Raw genomic sequence first — 25,964 nt, 5'->3', positions numbered from 1 at the left:
CACAATTTAAACTGTTGTTTTAATAAGGACGTTAAGAAATGAACCTGTCCTAACCAATCTGCAAAAACAGTTAAGTTTTGAAGTAATACAAACAATCTCAACTGTTGTTTTCGCTAAGAACGTCAAAAAATGTACCCGTATCAACCAATGTGCAATGACAGTTACGAAGTTTTGGAGCAATATCGACAATTTCAACTATTGTTTTGCTAACAACGTCAAGAAATGTAGCTGTCCTGACCAAAGTGCAACAACATTTATGAAGTTTTGGAGCAATACAGACAATTTCAATATAGAAATAAGCTCAACGTAATGTCTTATAATTTTATTTTTGTAGTTGTGTTCATGCAGTGTCCTGTGTTACAACGAGCGCCGGCAGTAAAAGATCCTCATCCATTTACATGTAAATCGTTTCAAACACTGACTTGTCATAAAACCCAAGTGCCTGATTAAAGAGATGCGATTATATTCTGCGAGTTTAACCCCAGCCTTATTAAACTCGAATATTTGATTAAATAAATAAAGGTTATACGGACCACAATGAAAAGAAGGTGGTTGAAATTTGCGATGTTCTTTTGTTTCTTCACTCACAAAACAGCTCCAAATCGCATTTTAATTTAACATTGTGAAGGTAAACAATACAATTGTAAAGTCAAGTTGCTCATTGCAATTTTTCTTTCAAAAGACTTGATTTGCCAACGAAACGAAAAGCAAACTTAAATTGCAGATTTTCTCCAAAAGACTGTTGATTTGCTAACTAAAACAAAACGTTTTTAAATCAGATAAAAAATATTGCAAAGTTCTTTATTTTGGCTGTGTATAGCAGAAGGCAATCTTAATTTAAAATTTTGGAGATAAACAAGACAATTGTGAAGTCGAATTAATAATTTCGGGTTTTACTTTTCACAAATTGAAAAGTCAACAGTGAGCGAAAAGAAAAATTGTTTTGTAATTACTTATCAGCGAATTTTGTTGAGTAGTTTTTTGACCTGCACAGTAAAAAAGCTGAAAGTCCTGACTAAATTTTGGACATGAAACAAGCAAATTATAAAAAAGCTAACTTAATAATTCCAGGTTGTTTCTTTACTGGAAAATTTTTAAATAAACAAAATTGTCAAAACAATGCGGTTACTTCTATTGTTTATTGTGCGGTCTTGTGGTCCGTATAGCTCGAAAACTCGAAATACTGCCTAGCTTTATCTAGACCTCTTAATCGCAATATTTCACGAGCCAGGCATCAGGGTTTTGTAACAAGCACTCAATATTTGTCAAGAGAACATGGGCATCTAGAAACGTTCTCCGCCTAGACGTTTACCAAACAAAAACAAGCCAAAATGGAAACTATACTTCTCTCTTGCGTTTTAAAAGGAAATTTGTTTTTGTAAATAAATGGTTGGAACCCTGCCAGCATAGTTCTGTAAAGTTATTTGTCTGAATGATGTGTACGTTTCAGCGTTGTATTTGTCGCCTGTCGCCTGTCGCTTGAGGTTTGGAAACAGTGGTAAAGTAAGTTGTTGTCAGTTTTGATTCGTATATAATTAGAAAATATCAATAGGTCCTGTTTCAGGTCAAGTCCGTTGGTTGATTTTGTTGTATTGTTTTAAGATAGTGAACCAGCCTTTCAGAGTCAGTCGCCACAAGTAGTTTGTACTGATATAAATCAACGTGTTGAGCAAAGTAATTATCGACATCATCGATAGATGGTTTCGTGTCGTGCGTTTAGCGTTCAGATAGTCAGTCAGGGTTCCACCAAAACAAAACTGAAAAACTAAGACGTGCTATCGATTTGGAGAAATCTATACATTCTTTAAATCAAAAAGCCCATATTCTCTTGTCAACTACAGTTATAGTAACGTTTTAAGCACCGACTGTTTTGCAGACATGACGAAAAGATCTTGAGAAAATTAAACAACGCTAAACAATCGTAAACTCGTTTTTCCAAAAGTTGACAAAAATCTAATGTGTTATGAAATTTTATCAGTATTTGAGGTCCAATTATTTATGAAACTGAATCAAGACAATCAAGAATGTTCTCCGCATGAGGTGAACTAAATCAAAATTTACAAACGGTTGACAAAAGCTAAGCGAACGCTATCAAGTTCGCAATAATGTCTGCAAAAGAATCGGCAAATGGTGGCTGATATTTAAACCGCGTTTTAGATTAAAGTACTTTGTTGTTCTATTTCCCAGTCTCTAATTGAGCCTTTTTCCTCCAATCCAGACAATTAGCATGCGAATTGATGACCCAAGAGTAAAAGTTTTTACTTGCAAACAAAAATACTCTGTTCCATTTTCCAGTCTCTAAATTAACACATTTTTTTCCCTCCACTCCAGACAATTAAGTGTGCAATTGCAAATTGAAGTACTTTCTACCATTTTCCAGTTTCTAAATAAAATCCTTTTTTATCCGATCCAGACAATCAGTGTGCAGCTATTCCTTGACCTGAAACAGATTTCAGCAAATTTGAACACTGTTCAGCCACCATTTTTAGTTAACTAGTTATCTGACAATTTCAAAGTTCTTATCTTTGAAGAATTCTTCCTTGTTTGGTGATTCAAGTTTGTCCACTTCTCCAACTTCCTACGTGCCAGAAGTAGCTTTCTTGATCGCCTGCAAAAAGAATTGTAAAAGTCCAAGATCAGCAAATGTAGAAATATTCTAAAGCGGTGCATGTATGAAAGCTTCAGTAGACACTACAAATGCTAAACTGGCAAATAACAAAAGCCAAAATATGACAGTTCAGTCATAGTATAATAACGTACACTCCACGTGCAAAGAAACTAAACAAAAGAACGAAAAACTTTGCAAGGCAAAGGAAATAATTATCTCAATAGGAGTGGACTTTAGAATCCACATGGTTCGTGACAATTTTAAAATTTTAGCGCGCGTTTTTGCCTTTTAATTTAACAGGTAAAGTATGATGAAATAGTCGAATGTATTCAGTTTAAACCTCGAATCTTGATTTCAACGTTTCTTTCAGGCGCATAACAACACCAAACTTCCGAAATTTCAGCAAACTATTACAAAGCATTAGCTTTGGCCGCATAACCATTCAAACTGGCCGCTCTTGAATTGAATATTGCAAACGAAACACAGAATTTAAGATACCACTTTGCTGTTTTGTTTCAAGATGCGACGAACCTCAAAGAGCTTCAAAACGAACACCAAATCCACGTGTTCACTCGCTTGGGCAACAGTTTGGTATTTGTGTGGCCTTCCAAACAAAATTAGGGGATTGTTTTCCAAGAGCAGTGCTTACCTTTGATTGATATAGAATAAGGTCTTCTTTCCGAGTGTTAAGTCATTCCAGCATCAAGCAACTTCTTCCTTCAAGAGTGAAATTGGCCTGCAGCCGGACCACACGTCTTCACTCATCAACAAACAGTTTGAAATGTGCGACACTCAACTATTAATTCTATGAATATGAACTAGAAACTCAAGCCAATCGCTGGCAAACACGGCACAGAAGCGACATGTTTGCATGCTTTTTCTTTCAGCGAATCATAAAGGGAGAAAAAAAAGTCGTGCGTTTATGTATGCATGCTAGAAGAATTTTTGTGAGCACCCCATCTTGTTTTGTCAATTTAGGCCCCGTCCACACGTATCCGGATATTTTTTAATCCGCAACTTTTTCTTTCCGGATAGGGCTTCCGTCCACACGCACCCGGCGAATTCGGCTGCGAATCCGGATATTTCTGCTACGGTGGACGGGGAAATTTTTGAATCTGGAAAGAAAAAGTGGATTCGAAAATATCCGGATAAGTGTGGAAGGGGCCTTAGTATATTGTGGCCAATAAATTAAAATTTTTGCTCACAAACTGGAATCAAAACAAATTCATAGTATAGCGCGCCTTTCCAATCTGTTTTCGTGACGGATTTGTGTGGACGGTAGACCTACCCGTAGAAACATGGCCCTATCTACATTACGCCGGAAGAATTTGATGAGGAAGGTTTCACCTGGAAACGCATCAAATTTTTGCCATCCACACTACGCCGGGTAGGAATTTAAAAACGCAACAATGTTTGAGGAAAACATTGTCAGGGAAATCGCATTATCGAGACGCCATCGTTTTCAAAATGGTTTTCGTCTATGCGAAAAAGAAAACCCGGCGTTTTCAATTTCCTCCGGTTTGAAGAGCGTTTTCAAAAAGCTCCGTTTACGTGACGGATTAGTGTGGACGATAGGCCTAACTGCAGAAATAAAGTTGCCTTCCTCCAGCATAGCGTGGAATAAAAACATTTGATGCGATTTCAGAGTGAAACGGCTTCGTTTTCAAATTCCTCTGGCGTGGTGTGGGCGGGGCCTCAGCCTTTGCGTTCGGCCACTTTGGCAATGGTCGGGGCGAAAATCGTTTTTCTAGATCGAAGTCAAAAAAGTATATCATGTTCCATGTCTAGGGGCTATTTTGTGGACGAAAAATAAGAAAAATCGATTTTCTACTTCTGTAGCCCTATGTTTGACAACTAGACCAATAACACACGAGCACGAGCGCGCAGCCCCATTGCTTAGAAAATTTGATAACAATTTTGGTTGTCGCGTAATTGTCCGTCTGTACCTACGTACGTATACGTACCCTCCCCCCTCACGTAAACCAATGTGAAATCACACTCTGCAAAACATAACTGAAGGTGTCGCGGCACAAATTTACAAGTTTCCTAGTTCTTGTTTGTTCGTAACACAGAAAATTACCTCTTTTGGCCTTAAAATGGAAAGTAGAAAGACCAAATAATGTTTGAGAGGCACCGACGACAGATCGCCGATTTTTAGCACAACACACGTAGTAACGTAAGATCTAAAACGATATATGCGCCCAAGATGTCTGCTCGTGCATGGAATTATTACGTTTTATTAACTGGTCAGCGGAAATATATAGTACAGAAAGGTAACGGATGAGAGACCGACCCCTCACTTGCATATTATTTGCATAATCTGCACACCAAAAACAGCTCGTAACTTGCTATCTCTCCCGGGGTGGGGACTCCCATATGGAGTGGATGGGGATGCTCGTCGCAAATTTTGAATTTAACCCCTAAAAGAAACCAATCTGGGCGTGGCCGAAGCTTATGTAGACCCCTGAAAGAGACCAGTTTATAAAACAGACAAAAAAAAAAGTACAGTGACTTTTAATGATGGCGAATTTGTTTATATGAATTGAGTAAATATAAAGAATCAAAATTCTTTCTGTTTTGTTATTTCTTCACGTGCAACCCTTAACGAAACCTTGACGGCTAAAAATAATGACATTTTACCCAGAACACCCTAAGCAAGACCAAAATCCAAAATTTACACCCCTAAGCGAGACGACGAGCATCCCCGTCCATTCCATATGGGATTTCCCACCCCCCCCCCCCCCCCAGCTATCGCTATTCACGAGTGAAAAGGGAAAAATAGAAACTGTTTTCTGGTGTCCAAGTATATGTAGTTACTTTTTGTTGTTGTTGTTGTTGTTGTTGTTTTCTTGGGGGGGGGGGGGTGTAATATACAGTTTTAAGTTTGACCATGGCTATAGTAGCCTGCAAATGCAGACATATTTCTGGCGATCGCTTAACAGTTGTCGGTTATCGTCTGCCTTCACAGGCTAAGGATGTAGTTGGTCTACTAATTAATGCGTGTTCAGCAATAATGCACCACAAGGATCAGAAGCTTCAGCACTTTATTAGGAAAATTGGGTCGTGTTGAGTACCTCTTTTTTTAATTTGTTTGTTAAATATTCATCTTCCTTTCACAAAATGTCTACGGTATTTTTTGGGGGGGGGCGCGTGTATCATTTTCATGTCAATTTCTCCATAAAAAGTGCTCGCTCAGAAAGAGGACCTAGTTGTAACACAGGGACTTGATGCTGTAGAGAAATATGAAAGAAATACAAGTTAGCTTAGCTAGAGTAGACCCTTGTCAGCCCTTTCATCTGTCATAAATAACTGAATGATGGAATAAATGTGAGGAATTGATTGAATAATTGATTGACGGACTGATTGACTGACTGACTGACTGACTGACTGACTGACTGACTGACTGACTGACTGACTAACTAATTGATTGATTGATTTGGGGAGCAGGGATGGAGCAGTGGCAAGAGCGCTCGTCTCCCACCAATTTGGTTCAGGTTCGATTCCCTCTCGGTGCCATAAGTGGGTTGAGTTTGTTTTTGGTTTTCGCCTTGCTCAAAGGATTTTTCTCTAGGTTCCCACAGTTTTCCACCCCCAAAACCAACATCTCCAAATTCCAATTTGACCACGACAGAGGAGCTGCATGAAAACCAGCTAAGGCTGATGTGGCTTCCTCTCTAAATATTATAATTTATTTTATAATTAGTTTACTTATTGATTTATTGATTGATTGATCAACTGACAGACCAACCAACCAACCATTCTTTTTTAATTTATTCTTTTTTCAATATTGAGAGAGCATAGAATAAAGATTTACATGTTAATGTAAAATACCAAGACCTTCTTATTCTCTTACCTTTAAACTAATTATATTATATTGACAGTTGTCAGAAATTTGATGCTGGTCATTTTGCTTTTCTTTAATATTGAGGGAACATTCCATAAAGATTTACATGTTTATGTAAAATGAACAATTTTCTGTTACCCTAAAAACCAATTATATTGATAGAGCAGTCTTGAATTGAGTGTAGAAAGTAATCAGGCAGTTACTTTGGTTTTGGTTTTGGTTTTAGTATGGTATCAGATTGGCTGAGTAGTCTAACAGGTAAGCAATTAGTTTGGTTTTGGTTTTACAACACTAAATTGAAAACCACTCTAATGTGAAAGAAGAAATGTGATATACTGATCATACTCTTATTGATATTTTTTTTACAGAACTTTAAATAAAGACTTACACATTGATGTAAATAAAGAGTGTCTCTCACCTTACTGACTGTTCAACAATATGTTAATCCACTTCACTGTGGGGAAACACTTTGCTTATCAAATCTATGAACAAAAAGAAAACAACAGATGTTAAGCAAGGTAATTTATATTCACTATAACTGATCTTAAAAAGGTTTGGTAATTAATTGTAAAGTTTTAGCTCCTTCCTTGTCATTATTTCAATTCATCTTCATCTAGAATAGAAAAACACCAAAACAAATTTAGGTTCCTCCTCTTTTAAAAACAAGCAGAAGCCCTGTTGATTATTCAGTTGAGCACCCCTCTCAAAAGACTGCCCTCTACCTATGAAGGTGTTGAACGTTTAACCATTAAAGGAAATAAACGTGTAGTTTTGGCAGGAGTTGATTATTAGTCAAAAGGTTCTCAACATATGATATGCTTCTGTCAGGAGCCATTTGATTAATTATTAATTGAGTAACTGCTCCCGATAAATCAACATAGCATGATAACAAGCACGAGATAAAACTAAATACATAGAGAACCTAAGCAAACCCAGGAGAAGGCTACTTGCCAAATCAAACAACACAACAATTTTAAAGGTCAATTTTCCCTTGATCCTAAAAATCAAAGTACTCACAAGAAGTGATTCCCATGTTGTGTTAGCATGCACCTCAGATGACCTCATGGGTGCAGCTGTTTGTTTGACCTGACAGCATTATCGAGCCACCATGACCTCAGATTACTTCGTGGACCTGTCTAGGATTGAAGCTGTGTTGCATTTTCCTCCTACATAATCAGGTCAGGTAACTTGTGGCTAATAATAAATAAAAGCAAATTATGATATTACTGGAACATTTTGGGTGTCATACACATAATTAAAAATTAAAGCATTTTGCCACCTCAGCATCGTATTTTCTCACAGTGCAAAATTACTACATAAGGGCACATCAGGCCAGTGCTTATCTCCAGTTTCTGTGTAGCAATAGAAGGCTAGGAATATTTCCACTCCTCTCTAGGTGGAATGGGGTCAAAGGCTGATAAAAGGTTCCTGTGTGAGCTTCTGTTGCCAATACTGTAGATAGCTCTCAAAAGTGCCAGGAAATGTCTACCACCTTCAAAAGGTTCTGCTAGCAAGTCATATATCACACCTTTGCATTCGGTGGCCCTGGTAGCACACTGTAGCAATACAATGTAGCTGAGTGACAATGGCAAGAGGCAAGACTCCAGCACCTTTAAATATCTGGAACCTGTGGCTAAGGGAAGGAAACCCTAACAGAAAACCCCGGCCCTCCAAGTTGGGGGTTAGGCATGGGGCCAACCCCTCCAACCCATAAAAACATATTGATTACGGAAACCAGAAATAGATGCCGAGGCCACTCTAGCGAGTGCGCCACTAACTATTCAGGAGAGAGAACAACGGCCTACTGTCTTGCAGAAGATGACTTCATCTCCGTGTAAGAGCAGTATGAGGGATGCAGGTAAAAGCCATGAGAACACCTGCATGTGGAATAGGACATTGACTAACCCCAAGAAGACAGTCAGAGTGGGATGCTGGAATGTGCTCTCTGTGTACAGCACTGGAAAGACAGCACAGATTTGCAGCGAGACAAACTGTATAGAAAGAGAACCTAATGATATGCGCTTAACATCATTGGCTGCAGCTACATCTCTTACCAAGAAAAGCGATATAAGGAGGCAACTAACATCAAGCCCAATCCCCCACCTGGGGGCAAGGAACTGAAAAAAGAATTCCTAGGTGGGATGCTCGTCCATTGCAGGGTTACCCCCAGCATTAAATTCTCCAGTATCTATTAATTCATCTGGGTGGGGAGGGGCACTGTAAGAGTAAAGGGTCTTGCCCAAGAACACATCACAATGTCCCCAGCCAGGGCTCAAACCCTGTGTCCCGGACCACTCAGTCAGGTAGCCATGAGGCTGCCGTGCCTCCCACACTGAAACTATAAAAGGGGTGATACAATGGGTTACACATGCACAAGGCAGGGGTTTCATTAAGGGTTTAGCACCAGGCAAATTGACTGGCCACGAGGATGATTAATTTTTGCCTGCTTTTTGATCATCTTGGGGAAAGTTTCTCTTATAAAGAAGTTCAGTTCAAAACATTTTGCCTGGCTGTGAAAACCAGTTACCCTCCTGCTGAAAATGTTAATGAAACCCTTGCACAAGGTTGTGATGCCTACTTCAAAAAGGCTTGCAGACATTGTGTAGTTTCAGAAAATATCCATACCTCCCCCACAGAAGGGATTTTTTCTAAGACCCCCCCCCCCCTCACCCCTCTTGAAATTCCAATAAAGATTCACACATTTCTTTAAATTTTTTGGTCTTACAGAAACCCCTACCTCCCAGGAAATTCCAATCCCTTCTGTGTGGGGGTGGGGGGGGGGGGGGGAGTATGGATATTTTCTGGACCTGCACATTTTGAATTTCTGTTGTCATGTCTTGGAAAAGTCGCTAAAAACTAATAATTATAACTTGCTCTTCTTTGAACAGTTCAGTTGATATCTTTATCTTGGTGTGCTAAGAGCATTTCATGTTCAAGCAAAGGTACTTGATCTTAATTTTAGCCTGTCTTTCATCTAAGATGCAGCTAAATTAGCTTTTACCTCAAAGTGCCATGTTGATTATGCCATCTTGGTTTTCCCTGCTGTTTACACTGTTGAAACGTTTATCTACATTTTTGATCCTATTTGTCTGGTCTTTTTATTCTTCAGATTAGACAAGATTACTCAGATTTGATCATGGTTTATCTCTACATTTATTCATTTTTGTAAGTCATTATTTACCTTTCATTGAGCAATGTTTTGTTACTTTACAGAATTGAAATAAAGCTGCACTGAAAACTTCTCCTGACATGGTCAAGCCTTGTAACTCGCATCTATAATATTAAAAATAAAACAAATTAGAAGATTTGGGGTGTCATGGACAAGAAAAAAAAAAAAAAATTAAAAGGTTATTTACTTCTTATTCTTGAGAAATTGTTTCCCACATGGCAGGATAAATCTATCACAGCCCGAGTGATTTAACATTGTGCATAGCAAGCAAAGCTGAGCTATCATTTTCAGTTTACGTAAACATTGCATCACCATGCACGAACCTCGTTCCCAGACTCCCAATAAGAGGCAGAGGAGAAAGAGCCTGGGAACAAGGTTGATCATGCACTTGGCAGGTTTGGAGAGCACTCAAAAAGCTAGGGTCGCTCTCTCCTGCACCTCAAGCAACTCTCCGGCTTCTTTCACACTTCACAAACTTACTGCATGCTTCATACTTGAACTTAAAATCCAACACTATATGATAGTCTTGAATATAGTATAAACAAGACGAGTCCAAGGACTGTTAACATTTGATGAAAACCAAGTTTTGGTTTATTACTAACACAGTGCAGAAGGTTGTTACAATATTTCGACTCTACAGTAATACTTTCAGAGTCACAGTCATGCAGTTAGATCAAAACAAGTGAGCAGCTTAGATATCAGGGCTAATAAATTATTAGGTGTATATACAAGCAAAGACATAACATAATGTAATCAAACAGATCAAAAAAAGGTCTAACGCTTGGATCCCATCATTAATGCAGAAAGTATTGAAGTAGAAAGTCTTGAGAAATTTGTTCAAGCTGATCGTAACTCACACCTGTGATCCAAGCCGCTAGCCATGTTGACCATAACAAAAGAGTTGCATGGTTTTCTATTTCTATGCATACATGTGAAGCTGTTATGGCACTCTGCTTGGCCGCCCCAGCTTCGCTAATCCATGCCCCTATATAAAACACCCGTTGCACATCCACACACATGATGCAACAGGAGGAATGTTTTTTCTGCATGTTTTTGGTATTAATGGCCTATTCTAACATCTGTCTTGCTGGCTCCTCTAAACCCAACTTTGGGCGTATCCCTCCCCTTGTCTATATTGCCCAGCTACATTAGATCAGGAAATGCTTGCAAGCAATGATAAACAAAATAAGGATAGGAAATATAATTATGCCAGAGATCCACCAGCCACGTAAAACTGTTCGTTTCCTACACATAAGTGAGGTGATACATCAGACATGAGAGACCATGTTTGACCTTATTTCCAAACACTGAGAGGGTTGAAAATATGATGCATCGCAACATATTGTTGATGGACTTTGAGGTGTTTGAAAATATGTCACACTGTCTTTGATCACCTTGATCCAAATTACATGTAAAACTTAAGAGAAAATGAAGAAGTGAAATCATAAAATCTATGCTCATTAAGATCAGATATCCAAAACCCATAACTGTGACTGTCATGACTTCCTTAAAAATGTACGAATCATAAATGATTATGAGAAAATGAGATAATAAACGCTTTAACCAGCGATCAGGTGTCTGCCTTTTTCCACTTATAGCTAAAAAAAAATACCTGATCTCAGGTTACAAACGCTTCAATGGTCAATTCAATTTGCCATAAGTCCACAAAGGGAAAAGCAATGTCAACATTAAAAATGAAAAGATCCCTTTTTATCCAATAATTTTTAGTATTACCATGGAGGACTACAGCGTGAAAAGTAATTCAGGAAACTGTTCTTGATCATTAAATGCAAATGTTACACCTGAACAATGAACATGATCAACGGCTCTTCCAAAAGGCCGTCTTTTAACGAGGCCAGTTACTTTAGCCTGTATACAGTACAGGGTGTTTTTCACCAAAGCAATGCCCCTGTCAAACATAACTTCAAAACCATTATAAAGACCTGCTTTACATCTTAAACTGCTTGAAGAAAACTCTCCACTTTTAGATACCATAACTTGTCTCTTGTTGGTGTCCTTTATGGCTAGATCTATAAAGTGATTCAAATTTTCACGTCCAAATAGGCAGACCCCATGTAATCTTATATCTTTGTCCACAGAGAAATCAAGGATACAAGTACAGCTGTTTGTAAAAGATGAGCGCGAAAACGAAGTAGTCGAGAAATTGTCGTATGTACAACATCTTTGAATATTTACGTTAAAACCCGGTCTTCTGGTTTCTGGAAACCCCGCTGGAGACGTCAAAACTGAATTCAGACATTTGACAATAGTAACGATTTCGTCTGGGGTTAGAATTTTGCTGTCCAACACGACACTAGCAAAATCTTTCTGCTTCATTGTTGGAAAACGGAGTGCTTTGACGAGGGTTTCTCCAAGAACTCTTCTCTTTGATGCACCATCTGCTGCTAAACCTTGTCTCTCACATTCCTTTGTCGCCCACGAGTCAACAGCTTCAAACAGGTCGATCTCTTCAATCGTGAGACCATCTCTTACGACTATCGTTTCTAAAACAGATCTCTTAATTGCCCCAAACTCATCTGATTTCACAACCTTTTCTGTTTGTTTATCAATCACTTCCCAGCATCGATCCACCAGTTTTTTCCCTTCATATTTCTCAGCAGACGAAAGGATGCTGAAAACATTTGTTGGATCTACGTTATCTTCCAGATATTCCATGCATTTATCAGCCAGTGAAGGCACCATGTATTTCTTCGCCAAATACAACACTCCCATCACATTACTTCCGTTCAATTTCACTTCATCGCTGTACATGAAACGAAACAACTCCAACAGACTCTCATAGTCACAGTCAGGCAGTTCAATAGAGTTTGAAGTCTCCGCCAACTTGCCGTAAAACATGGCTTCAAACACAGGACTGCCAATCGACAACACTAACTTGTGAGCAGGAATCTGTAGCTTTCTTCGTTTACCTCGTCTACCTTGACCATCCTTCTTACCAATGACAAACTTCACATCACTAAAGAGATCGTTGTTAAAAATATATTTGCTTCTTTCTCTGACAGCTGGTCTTGTTGTTTGCCAGTTCTCCCGGGCAACAGGCATCGTTCCTGTACAGGCTGGAGTGCAAATAATAAGCTGAAATAAGGGCCGATCAGGGCAAATATTCAAGACGAGCTGCTTAGACCTCAGCGGGGCGGCAGCGGGGCATAAAAAGATAGCAAGAATGCTTACGGTGAACTATATTACCATCGCTGATTGGTGTACAGTTTGGTCTCTGTCTGGTTACCCCCCCCCCACCCCCCCCCCTCCCCAACTAAGGAAATTTTGTAATTGCTCGGGAAGAAATTGACAAAAATTGAGACTGTCGATAGAGGTAATTGAGTATGCAAGCTTTCAATATAACTAGTTTTGGAATTTACTACGCCAGTTTTCATTAGATGTGAGAATTGTAAACGCTTTTGTTTTTCATGCAATTTGAATGCGTTTGCATCCCGATTTCAACACCCACGCATTCGGGCATTGTGTATTTTTTTCGGGCAAGAACGGTCACCGCTCCCTCTCCCCCCCCCCCCCCGCCCTCACCCCAAGTTCGAAAGTACCATGCATTTTCTAGTTTCCTGAAAAAAACGTACTAGTCAGTAGACTAATTGCCTTGGTCTCATAAAAAGACGTTGACCTGGTGATCCTTAGCTGTCATATCTTGTGGTGTGTTATCAGGGCCGTCGTAAAGTTCCGAGTCACTTGTTGCCCTTATCTTCACACCAGTAACACACCTCTGGAGACGAGATTTAGTGTGCGTCGTCGAATTAAAGAGGATCCGTATTATAGAAGGGTTTTTTTTTTATAAAGAACATATGGGCATTTGGATGGGACCAAGGGAACTAACAGAATTTAAGAGTCCGCATAAGAGGGGGGCCCGTAAAGAGAGGTTCGAGTGGACATGAAGTAAAGTTCCGCAGCAAAGTGCCGAAAATAATGACCATCCCAGAGTAGGGAGTGGGAGGTGAGTTGGCCTCATGGTTAGTGCGCTCGTCTCCGGATCGAGCGGTCCGTGTTCGAGCCCTAGCAAGGGGCATTGTGTTGTGTTCTTGGGTAAGCTCTCTCCACCCAGAAGTATAAATGGGTACCGATGAATTTAATGTCGGGGGTAACCCTGCGATGGACTAGCATCCCATCCAGGGAAGAGCAGAAATACTCCTAGTCGCTTCATGCTACTGAAACAAGAGATTCGTGCCGGCCTAATGGGCCACTTGGTTCGTCTGCAGACTTACAGAGTAGGCCGGGACCCGTCGCAAGAAGTGACCTAAGGTTTGAAGTTTTTTTGACCGAATGGAGAGATACGGAGAACATTACATCGATTATTCTGATTCCCACATTTATGTGCCGGTGATGTGTATCTCTAAATCTTTTACGCAATTACAGTTAAATGGAAAGTAGCCATAGGAGAAGGCTGATAACTGAACAACGGTCGCTACTTTCAGAATATCAAATGTATCGACAACGAAAGCAAAGCTGTTATCATTTCAACGTTTCCATGACTTCTCTCCATTTTTGCGTAAGAATGGGATACCAGTTGACACGTATTCAGAGCTGGTGACACTGCACTTTCCGCCACGTCAAATGCCCTCTTATCGTACTTACAGGGTTACCTCTTACGATACCGCGGACGGTGTAACCCAACTAAAGGTTTGGCACCTTATTAGAATTTCTATTTGCGTTTATTTGACAATTTTCAAATTTGAAATCTTAAGCTCAGTCTCCTTTGTCGACCCTTTTGAGCTTCGGAAAGCTAAACTGATCAAATTGGACCTTACATGTATATCTTATAAGGGTAATCTGAAGCCTAATACCCACACCTTCGTTCCCATGCCTTCTCGGAATTTCAAAAGCCCGGTGCACCAACGAGGCTGCCACTGACCCTGCAGTGATATGACCAAAAAGAAAGTGAAAATTCCAGGAAAAAAAAGGACTTATGCAACCGTTGTGATACTTACAAAGTGCCCGACGAAAGCTAATTCCTTCTAACTTCTTAAACTTCCTTGTTCCTACCTGAAATCCTACGTGCAATCTTCGTGAAATCCGCTCTCTAAAGCGGCCGAACATACGAGGGAATGAATGATATTTCGAAATTTAAAACTCTAGGTAATGGCACCTACAGCTAAGACACTTTTTTGGGGTAGAACTATATTTCCTGATTTCTAAATGAAGGTCCCTTCATGAACAGTTTCTTGTTTATTTTCCTCCACTAGCTGACGGATACTTAACCACTTCATCGGCAGTAAATGTCCTGTACAAAACATTATTTTTCTTCGTTTTTTGCTTATGCGTCTTGTATTGTTTCCTGAATCCATCGCTGGAGCCTCAACACATCAGCGTGCACTCCATATCGTCCGACTGATCCACACCCAGCACCCCAACTGACCACGCCCATCAGATACCACTTGCTTTTTCTGTAACAGACCAGCGGTCCTCCGCTATCACCTCTACAGGCGTCAACACCACCTCGGGCGTAACCTGCACAACGCATGCGTTTTGTGACGCAATAACCAAAACGTCTTAAATCAATGAGACTTTTCTGACAAGTATCATGTGACACGAGGGTAAGTTTAGCTTCTTTCAGTATCTGTTGATTTGAGGGATAAACATTAGACACATTAGTATCAAGTCCATATGTATTTCCTTTTTCTTGTCTTTTTCTGATTTTCCCTGTATTTTTAACCTTCCCTAGCTTAGTTGAGCTTCTTATCTGAGATGGATTTTGAGGGCTGTTCTGTTGTTCCCCATCCAGTGACGAAGCAGTTTGAACGAGAAAGGAAGTCTGATTCTGGAAAACATACAGGTCCAACTCTGTTGTTGTATTTCAGTGTCCTGTTCAGCTTCAACAATGCTACATCATAGTTGTATCTACAGGTCACGTTATAGCGAGGATGCTTGAAGAATCTTTCGATGGCAGCTTCTTGCTCGAAGCCATCAGCTGTATGGAGATGATGTTCACCTGGGTTGAATGCAAAAATAAATTAAACACAGTCAAACTTGTATTTTAAAACAAGATAAATTTCATTAAGCCACATTAGGCTAGAAAACTGTTTCTCTTGATCACAGATGGCGTTGTTTACACGACGATTGCTTCCTTTGAATGACAATTAAACAAGGGAGCTCTCAGCCGCGCCGCGCGCATTTCACTGCTCCATATCGCACCTTACTATCACCTGAGTGCTTCGAAAGTTATTAGAGCTTGAATCACTGTATTTAACCAAGGTTATTTGTAGAACATGGTATAATATCGTGATTGTGATTTTAGCTCTTTTACCCGCAATTATAGTGAAGTCTGTTGGGCTGAATTTATCGAAGCAATGGGCAGCTGTGAGGATCCATCTTGGGCCAATAACAGACCCTCCACACAGGTGTCCCACAAATCGATGTTTTATTGACACCTGCCATGGCCACGCCCCGGGATTTGTGCCTGTACCCCCAACAATCCTGGAATCGGGCGGTCTTAAACCGCACGTCACGTTTTCTGTTAAAAAAAAAAGACAAAACCTGTCATGTGGTATGATGATGATAATAGGGAGTTTGTGAACAGAACGTGAACCACGACTACTAATTTGTTGAATTTCGTTTTCAACTTCATCGCTGTATTCCAGACTTGTATCAATTCCCTAGCCTTGTATCAATTTTGACGTCATTACGTTTTCCGACAAAAGATATTTTTCACAACCAACTGATTAAGAACGAAAAAACTAAAATCTTAAAAAGCACGCTTAAATGAGCACGATGGTATTAATTTGCACCGAAATACCCCCTTTCCAGACAATATTCTCCACGTTTCTATCTAGTTTATAGACAAACAAGGGAGGAAGTTCAATTGTGGAGAAACAGAAATGTTATGGGAACTCGAGGCGCAGGCGAGAGTTTGCACACAGTCGTTCTCGGGTTCACCCAAATTTTCGTAAGTGAGGGAGGGGTGAAAGCAATATATCACCTGCGTGTTTCCTACAATCGGTCTGTTCTACCAACATTTCTCCGATGGGCCTGCAACGGCCACACCAGCCACCACATTTTGCGGAAACCAAAGTTCCATTTTTCGATCTTTTGTAATCATGCATTTCAATTCCAGGAGGGAAGCCTATTGCTTGCCATTCTACCGATGGCTTTAAGCGCAAGCCAGTGTGGGTCAGGTCGATCTTGAAGTGCCCCCTCCTACATGAACCACCGAAATGCATCGAGTAGCAATCGCCCGCCGATCCATAAGCGATTCTCCGTCCGAACAGTTCCGACTCTGCAAAGGTGAAATCGTCCCGGACGATTGCCATTCTGGCGAGATCTAAGCGTACTTTACGGAACTTCGTCAGTCCGGCTCCAGAATAATTAACTTTTCCTGGTCTTCCGTTACACTTGTACCTCGCGTAGAAGGGTCTGGCAGGTAGTCGTCTACCGTACGCATAAGCGTAGTTCTTGTCGATACCAGCTGGCAATGTAATGAATTCTTTGGGGTAACTGGTATTCATGGCAAAGCAATAAACCTTGATCGGGTTATTACACTTGGTCGTGGCATATATGAAGTACTCTCCATCCTTTGAAGCCAAATGTGTTCTTTTTAGACCAGGGCAGCTTGTTGCAGCTCCTTATAAAATGAAAGAAGAACCTTTTAGGTTAAAGTTTCACCTTTATCATAGGTTACGTACGTTTGCAACAGTGTTTCTATAACTCAAGAAACACAAAGAGAATGATTTCTATTTCTTTTAGAAAAAATACCGCGAGAAAAAGACAGCAAAATAATCTTTTAATGGATTAACAAAATGTATTCTGCTTTTAATTAACGGCATTAACATGTCCTGTCTAACAAAGCGTGTTCTAATTAATCCATAGACTCAGTTAGCACGAGTGAAAATTTGGGATAACGCATCCTCGAAGACCCCAGGGACAGTTAAACTTTCGTCGCTTCAATTTTTGCCGGCCGGGGTTCAATTCCTCCGAGGACTGGGAGAGAACGAGCAATGCTACGGAAACACGAGGATGTAGCAGATACCTGTGTTTGCACGGCAATTTTCGATTTTCGAGTTCACCCCAAACTTTTTACGTTTCCTACAGTCTATAACTCGATTGAAACACGGAGAAAATGTTTTCCATTTCTATACGCTAGATTCGATTTTGAGACAGCGTTACCGTCGCAAAGGCGGCTGGCTGGGCCGGAGAAAAGACATTCTCGTATTTACCGTGTAAGTCCAAATTCAATGCTGAATTGCTTGAGTGGTGTCGCGTAGCGACGAAGCCGTGACACACAAGTCGACAACTATGAACAGTTGCCAACCTTTCATCGCATACATAAAACTCCCTTTTACATTAGCTTGATCGTAGAGATGGACAATTGCACAGTAATTCAAAGTTGTCTCAACTGTGCAAATGGATAAAAGTAAAAGATTAGCGACAATTTATCGCGGTAAAGGCTAGAGATTAAGAAGAACTCAGAATTGATCAGAGCATTTCCACCATACAAGATGACGATGCACTGTATGTGATTCTTACCTGACTGAGCGAATACTCCATAATGATAAGATGCAAAAATCAACAGTGTCATCAAGTTTACAAGCCAGTGCTTTTTCAGGCCTCGGTATCCCTTCTCAAAAGTACACATATTTAGCACTAGCGCTTGAAGCAAATGGCGTGGAAATTGTATATACCGAAAATGTTTGTGATACTATGAAATCAAAACCTCTATCATTTGACTTATTGCTACTTAGCTTAGAGTTTCTTTTAAGAGGATCTGATAGATGTAATTAAGAACGACTGCAAGAAAGGGTGTTATATACAGTATTTAATAACACTTTTGATACAAATGACAAGTTACTTTCCAGAACTAAGCTGCGTACGTTATATAACACAAGGTTACAAGAAATACTCATCTCACGTATAAGGTAAAAAATAATTAACACTTAAAGTGTATAAAAGAACTATGATTGGTTGACTGATAAACTGAACCTAGTAAGATTACGCGTCTTGCATTTATATCCAAAACTACCAATCCCTAAACGTATTGTTTTAAAATCTTTTAACAGCCATATTTCGTCTTTTGACCTTATTTCGCGCCAATTCCTGATCAAAGCGCTAGAGATCAACATGTTTTCATACTACGTACATAAAAGAACCCATCAGTAAAAATATAAGCGCCATTACAACTAACTAACCATTCCATTCAATTTATTTGTTTTGGTATTCAGAATCTTGACCCTTGCTACAATTCTGATCGAGCCGATATTTCATTCCAGAGTTTTGTTTCACCGAATACAGCTCTTACCACAATTAATGAACTTCATCGCACCTATTTCATTGCTTGAAGCAACTTCTCTGAAAAGTCTAGCCCACTTTGTAGGTTTTCTGTAAATTCTTTGGTAAGTTTTGATCAGTCACGCAGGCCAAGGGATTGGTGCGAGATAAGATAAAGGAGAAAAGATAAAAGAGCCGAGGGGTAAACTGAATGCTAATGGAGGGAGAGACAAGAGAGTGGGAACGAGTAAAAACCTACGTCAAGCGACTGGGGACGAGGCTAAGGTAGCTAACAAAACAATTCACGGTCTGCAATCGGTCCCGAGTGATTCAAATGACAAAGGCGTGGCAGCCATGTTGGATGACACAAACAAATGTCATCCAATATGGCGACGATGACGTCATGTGAAATCCAAGAATATCGAGCCCGTCACAGCAATTAAACGATTTTGGCGGGAGAACCATTTTCCTTTTGATTATGCATCTTGTATTGTTTCCTGAATCCATCTCTTGAGCCTCAACACATCAGCGTACACTCCATATCGTCCGACTGATCCACACCCAGCACCCCAACTGACCACGCCCATCAGATACCACTTTCTATTCCTTTGACAGACCAGCGGTCCTCCGCTATCACCTTTACAGGCGTCAACGCCACCTCGAGCGTAACCTGCACAGCGCATGCGTCTCGTGACGCAATAGCCTGAAGACCGGAAGTCGCTGTAGCTTCTCTTGCACGTGTCTCTTGGCACGAGGGGGAGTCTGGCTTGCTTTAAAGTCTGGTGAATAATTAAATACGACATAGCTTCAAGTAGATCATTTGTCACCGATATTCTATGATTGCAATTCAATGTACTTTTTTCTACTGTGAAACTAATGCAATGCAAGTTCCTTTTAAGAATTGCTTTCCAGACGTTCAACAAGCAGTAAATTAGAAAGCCCTGGATTATTAAGACCAAACAATAATTGGCAAAAAGCATAAGAAATCATTTTCAACGACAAAACTACCACACATGGGTCAGTTGTCTTATGTAGGTCTGTAGGAATAACCGTACTTTTATATTCTTTGGATCATCGGGGTCAGGACATAGATGATTTTTGCCAGTTTCCATCTCTTTTCCTAGGAATGTCCCTTTCTCATCAACATACCTGCAGCAACCTGATTACTTAGGACCCGTCCACACTAATCCGTCACGAAAACGGAGCTTTATTTCTACGGTTAGGCCTGCCGTCCACACTAATCCGTCACGAAAACGGAGCTTTATTTCTACGGTTAGGCCTGCCGTCCACACTAATCCGTCACGAAAACGGAGCTTTATTTCTACGGTTAGGCCTGCCGTCCACACTAATCCGTCACGGAAACGGAGCTTTTCGAAAACACTCTTCAAACTGGAGGAATTTGAAACGCTGGCTTTGCGACGGAAAACATTTTGGAAACGGGGCTTTACGAAAATGACGACGTCACAATAATCAGGTGATTTCCCGTCTGAGTTTACCTTAAACACAAATCCAAAATGACCGCTGATTGTTGGGTTTTCAAATTTCTCCGGCGTATTCAACCTCGTTCCCAGGGTCTCTCCCAAAAGACCCTGGGAACGAGGTTGCGCGTAGTGTGGGCGGAGCCATAATATAGGCACCATACCTCCCTTAGGGATTTTCGGAAAAGCCCTGGGAACAAGTTTAAGAGTACCTTTGAAAGCCTCTTAGCACCGGGGCCAGTTGTTCCCCAGCCAGTGATGTGGCAGATAGAACCAGATGCAAACTCCGAGTCTGGGAGGCATACAGGTCCCACCCTGTTGTTGTATTTCAGTGTCCTGTTCAGCTTCAACAATGCCACATCGTAGTTGTATCTACAGGTCACGTTATAGCGAGGATGCTTGAAGATTCTTTCGATGGCAACTTCTTGCTCGAAGCCATCAGATGTACGGAGATGGTGTTCACCTGGTTTGAAACAACCAATAACAAATAAAATTAAATATTGTCAAATTGGCGGAATGTCCTTGTGAACGGCGAAATGTGTTTGTGAATGTAGCTAAGTATATGCCAAAAAAACATATCGCTCTAATTTGAAAAACTTTCCTTGTCATGAAATTTGCATTTGGACTAAACCGACCCCCTGGGGCGGATATAGGAGTTTAGAAAATGGGGCTTGAGATAGGGACCGCCGAAGACCGGTCCCCTGTCGGGGGCATCCTCCCCCGGAAAATTTTTAAAAGTGAGGTCCTCAGAACTGGGATTTCCCGGCATTCTAAGCCAAGAGTCCAAGTCAGCTTGTTATAATGTCTTATTTTCTTTAATTTCGGGAATCCCCCTCTAAATCCGCACCAGACCGGCCCCAAGTAAACGATGTGCCTTCTTGTTAGATGAAACTGTAATACCATAATTTTGCGTTAGAACCAAAATGTGACTTATCTTTGACTGGACTAGAATTTAGCTAACCAAACGAATTTTTTTTCCGTTAACGGAGCACGATGTTAAATGAAAATGTTTTATCATTTAGCCGGAACTTTAAACTGTTAAAATGGCAAAGTGGGCGCTACCATTTTGATTACAAAAAAAACACTTTATGAGTGCAAAAAGGCGATTAATTTTACCTGCAGTAATGGTGAAATCTGTCAGATTGAAATGATCGAAACAGTGAGCTGCTGTGAGGATCCATCTCGGACCAATCACCGACCCTCCACACAGATGTGCTTTATATCGATGTTTTAATGACACTTGCCATGGCCACGCCCCTGGGTTTGCGTTCGTGCCTTCAATTATTCTGGAAAGAGGTCGCCTCTTACCGCAGTCAAAGCTTTCTATCATCGGAATAGAATAAAACAAATTAAAATAATTAATAAGCCAAAAATTATCTGAAGTAGGAGCCAGCTTTACGAGGTTGTACGTTTGGTATTCTGTTGTAATATTTTAAGCAGAAAAACTTTTATTTGGACCTGTACAACAATGCTCAGTCTGAAATATACACAACTTCACGAAGTACTCTGATAATAATACAGTTCCACTAGACTAGTGTCCATCGTGCTTTGATAGACACTCTTCCCGATCTATTGAAAATTGGTGAATTTGATTGGTTCTTCATCGTTGTCTATTCGCTGATAGACGGAGGATCACGCCTTTGAAGCCTTGAAAAGGAAAATAATCCTTTATCTTTGGCTCGGAAATTCCTAGGTTTATAGATTCTAGACTGCTATCCTTAATGTTCAGTCTAAAACTATTAGAGATTACACGCCCTCGGTCGATTTGTGTGAGCAACAGTGAACTCGATCGGCCGCGCTTCGTTGACGATTCGCTGAACTGAGAAAACGCAGGCTGATAGTCTTTGTACAGAAGCTCCCGGTTTCAAACTTAGCAAAGTAGGTCCCACAACGCATGATTTCGTTTTTTGTGAATTATTTGGTTTCTGTCGTACGTTGACTAACAGAACAACCTCAGTACGTGGACTGTATTGTTACCACTTTGCAGAATCCGGGAGGAAACATTCCATATGAAAAGGTCGGGGATGCTTGTAGGAAAATTTGAATTAAACCCCCAAAGGAGATCAATCTGGATGTGCCGGTGGGTCGAGCTTTGTTTGATCCTTAAGAGATACCACTTAAAACGAAATAGGCTTGATTACCGGCCGCTGTTCAGGAAAAGGAGCCCGCGCTAGTAGACCGGATTCGAGAGACCAAAGGAAATTGAACGTAAAAACGGAAATAGGAGCGTTTTTTATTATTATTTCTTGGAGTGCACCCTAACAGATACTTCGACAGATAAAAATAGTGGCGTCTCGTCGTGAATACCCTAAGTGAGGCCAGAATCCTTGATATATACTTCTAAGCGAGACGACCTCAGTTACTACATACCGACTCTGTAGGTACAGTAAAGCATTTCATCGATCACCCTGTTGTGGAGACCGGCCCAGTTTATCTCCCAGTATACCAGTAGACCAAAACTATCGTTCGTGCTCATCTCCACCGACACGGTGAAAAAGCCATCGCGGTAATTCTTTGCTCGAGGTTTCCTGAGATTGTTCTTACGCCAGGTGGATAATGACTCAGTGAGCGGCGGAAAGACAAATGCGTTTGTGGCTTTGCTCCAACACAGGAGACTCAATGGCATTTTCTTGGAGACTTTTCCAAAACATATCTCCTTGTAGTGGTCGCGGGTGAGCATTGCGACGTTGACTGTCCAGCTGACAAGCATCCAATGTTTGTGTCCCTGGACTGCAATGTCACACTTGTTTGGCCCTTGTGAGCTGCCTGAATGTGAAAATGAAATTTTGACTTTCAGCCGGTTTTCAGGACTATCCGTGGATGGAATAAAGGTTAGTTATAGAAATTATGTTTCTGCGTTTTGGTTTTGAGTTATTTTACTTAGTTTGGATTTTATGACGCTGTAAGTTTGGGAATAGTTTTCGGTAAAATAGTCTCAGATTTTGCTCGCACTTTTACTTGTTCTTCTACCCTTGATCGTTTTGGCTTTCCGTCGTTGTCAAAAAGGCCGAATTTACATTGGGTGGACCCGCAGACTACCAGGACAATGTTATGACGAACTTTACGATCAAAGACAAGGCAATTTGTAAGTACTTGTAAATAGATGCGGCTTGTCATTCAATATATTGTGATGCAAACACGAAGGAAAGTCAGTGTTAACTCGGGTCGCAGTCCGGAGGGCTTACTGAAGTTCTTCAACAAGTTTAGCCTGAATTTAAACTGGCTTCTTCGGTTAGTTACTTCCGAGAAAGACGTCTGCACCAAAGACGCGCTAAAACCGGCAGGTGACGTCACTATAGTTATGTCACTGTTTAAAAAACAACGTATAATTATGCGTGGTTCCGCGTTAATTTCGTTGAGCAGGAGCCCCTGTTAGCTCTTAGGATCTTGCACGCAGTAGGGACTGGGTTCTATAGCCTCCAAACAGGAAGTGCTCTTTCGGTTCGCGTTTACGATCAGAAGGCGAAGGATTTTTTTAGAGGAGATTTTGGCTTCAGAGAATGCAACATCACGATAAAAATACTTTCAAGAGATTAGAAACAGTTGGCATTGACAACAAATAAACAAACAAACAATAAAGTTAAATTTAGCCGACCTCGGGGTTAACGTATCCACAAGGAATCTTCGTTGAAAAGGCGCCCAACCGGAAGATAAAATTTCAACAATGAAATTAAAACTTTATGCTAATTTGAAACGCAGCATGGCGTCACTCAGCAAGACCTCATTCATCACATGAATCAGTAGCCATCAGTGCAAATTTACTGATCAGTGATCGGTGGTCTATTTCATTTTTGAGTTGTGTATCTTCCTTCCTTTTCAACTTCCAATTTTGTCAGACGTAGGACCCTCCCAAAAGGCCATAATTCATTTGCAATAACGCAACATGGATTGTCAGCAAGATTATTGATCCTAATCCACTTACCAACAACCAAAGTCATCGCGAACAACGACAAAGCGCAGAAGAGAACTTGGACCTTCGACATAGTGTACTTCAATCGCATGAGACGCGTTTTGTACAGTGTATAGTGTGTCACCTACACGAGGACACTCGAGTAGTTTCAGCTGGCTCTAGAAAAGGGTTCAAAAAACGGAAAGTCTTTGGACTGAAGTATGCTTTGATAGCTCGCAAAAACAAAAGACTTTACGTGGAGAACTTTGCAGCCAAATGATTTACGGAGCTAGTGCACGTCTTGTGACCCGATGATGTCAGGGATTTACATGTAACATGAAGTTTCGGTTTCGCAAGATAGCGGTACGGAGTATGCTGGGGACCGCTTTCAGACCTTTCAGTTTCTAATTCTCCACTTGACCTACTTGACCCGAAGTCCTTTGTAACGAGATCTAAAATAGAAACATTGCACGTCCTTGATGGCTTGAACTCAGGTGAAAACAACAGTCTTTTATCAACTTGAAAAAAACAATAATAAACTACATGCCATTATGACAATACAGAACGCAATAATTGGGGTAGAAACACGCAAGGGAAAAAGTCTGACCTAAAAGGGAAAAATCCCTGGAGACAAACCAAAAGAATAGTGACGGAGGTAATCGTAGGGGAATTTGAGAGAAACCCAGAGTGTGGCTTAAACTTAGTTTCTCCCTGCTAAGTGGTGCTAAGCCAGGAACTTAGACGATCACTTTTTCTGTGGTTTCTGAGTTCCTTCTCATCCTCAAGGAGTAAAGGGTTTCAGCAGGTTTGTCAGAGAATAAATAAAAACAATGATAAAAAATAGTTATAACTGAAAATATCCTGATCTATGTGCAAACAAACACTTCAAGTAAGGCACCCCACATACCTATATGGCTTACATATCGGGAGCACCCCCGAGCCCTCGCGTATTCTTCAGTAACTCTACTGGTTTTCATCAATTTTGATGAAAGCCATGACCAGTCTCATCCTTTTCTTGTTTTGATAGAGTGGTCTAGAATTGTTTCTCGTTTTTTTTTCCCCATAGTCACAGAACAGTCGGTGGAGTCAAGCCAAGATGGGAGACACTGGCTAGCTTCCCTTCTTTAGAGTGTGAAACCACGCACCTGCTGTTAACGGTTTTCGAACTGTCAATCACGAGTGAATCTATAATTTAAATACCAGACGAAAACCAACTAATAAAAAGAAAAACACGTAGCAAAGAAGGGTTTCATAGGAAATCAAGTCATACAGTCTTACCTTGAATTCGTTTGCAAAGTATTCTTTCCTTGACGTCACAAGTGATCATGATGAGTCAGGCAGAGCCACAAAGAGTTGCTGACAAACCGTCGATTTTTTTTATATTCATGAATGACGCGTCTTTTTGCTACAGTTTGCCGCGCATTTTCGCCAAGACTTACATTTCACGTAACCGTCATGAGATGCCTCAGATAGTGGTTACCAAGCAAAGCAAAACACCAGTCCACCATAGTGACTTTTATTTTTCTCAATTCCTGAAGAAGGCAAGTCAAACTTGTCGAAAAGTCGGTTTTCGAAATCAGCTTTAAATTCAGAAATAGTACCGAAAAACAGAAAACAACTTTTGACTCTAAACCCGTACGTGTTCTTGAGAAGGAGAAATGTAATCGTGGCTATCTTTACAGCTGTTTTTAAACTAGTGTGAGATCTACAAAAATAATTCGTCAGCAGTTTGTCCTGGCGGTCCATATCGC

General features: G+C 40.5%; 1 protein-coding gene and 1 pseudogene across 4 annotated transcripts; both read right to left on the bottom strand.

Moving 5' to 3' along the window:
- Positions 1–5,756: 5,756 nt before the first annotated feature.
- LOC110047591 (BTB/POZ domain-containing protein 6-like) lies at positions 5,757–12,839 on the bottom strand. 3 transcript variants are annotated; one of them, XM_089279603.1, is made up of 5 exons: positions 9,634–12,839; positions 7,470–7,646; positions 6,871–6,934; positions 6,156–6,282; positions 5,757–5,838 (listed from the first exon to the last, which is right to left on the bottom strand). In XM_089279603.1, the coding sequence occupies exon 1, from the start codon at positions 12,682–12,684 to the stop codon at positions 11,365–11,367; it is 1,320 nt and encodes a 439-aa protein (XP_089135729.1). In that variant the 5' UTR covers positions 12,685–12,839; the 3' UTR covers positions 5,757–5,838; positions 6,156–6,282; positions 6,871–6,934; positions 7,470–7,646; positions 9,634–11,364. The 3 variants fall into 3 exon arrangements, with proteins under 3 accessions (XP_089135729.1, XP_089135730.1, XP_089135728.1); XM_089279604.1 differs by lacking the exon at positions 6,156–6,282 and having other exon boundaries at positions 6,841–6,934; XM_089279602.1 differs by lacking the exon at positions 6,156–6,282.
- A 1,439-nt stretch (positions 12,840–14,278) lies between these two features.
- On the bottom strand, positions 14,279–25,050 carry LOC110047691 (transmembrane protease serine 9-like; annotated as a pseudogene). The gene is made up of 9 exons (XR_016204365.1): positions 24,247–25,050; positions 22,695–23,090; positions 21,441–21,647; positions 20,537–20,787; positions 19,326–19,625; positions 18,109–18,280; positions 16,565–17,206; positions 15,893–16,099; positions 14,279–15,577 (listed from the first exon to the last, which is right to left on the bottom strand). The product of XR_016204365.1 is annotated as a transmembrane protease serine 9-like (transcript).
- Between the last annotated feature and the right edge of the window lie 914 nt (positions 25,051–25,964).

This window comes from Orbicella faveolata, unplaced genomic scaffold (genome assembly GCF_042242905.1).
Source record: "Orbicella faveolata isolate gen_17 unplaced genomic scaffold, um_ofav_v1 contig_47, whole genome shotgun sequence".
Classification (NCBI taxonomy): Eukaryota; Metazoa; Cnidaria; class Anthozoa; order Scleractinia; family Merulinidae; genus Orbicella; species Orbicella faveolata.
Note: the sequence above shows the minus strand (reverse complement) of the source record. Positions and strands in the feature narration are given on the sequence as shown.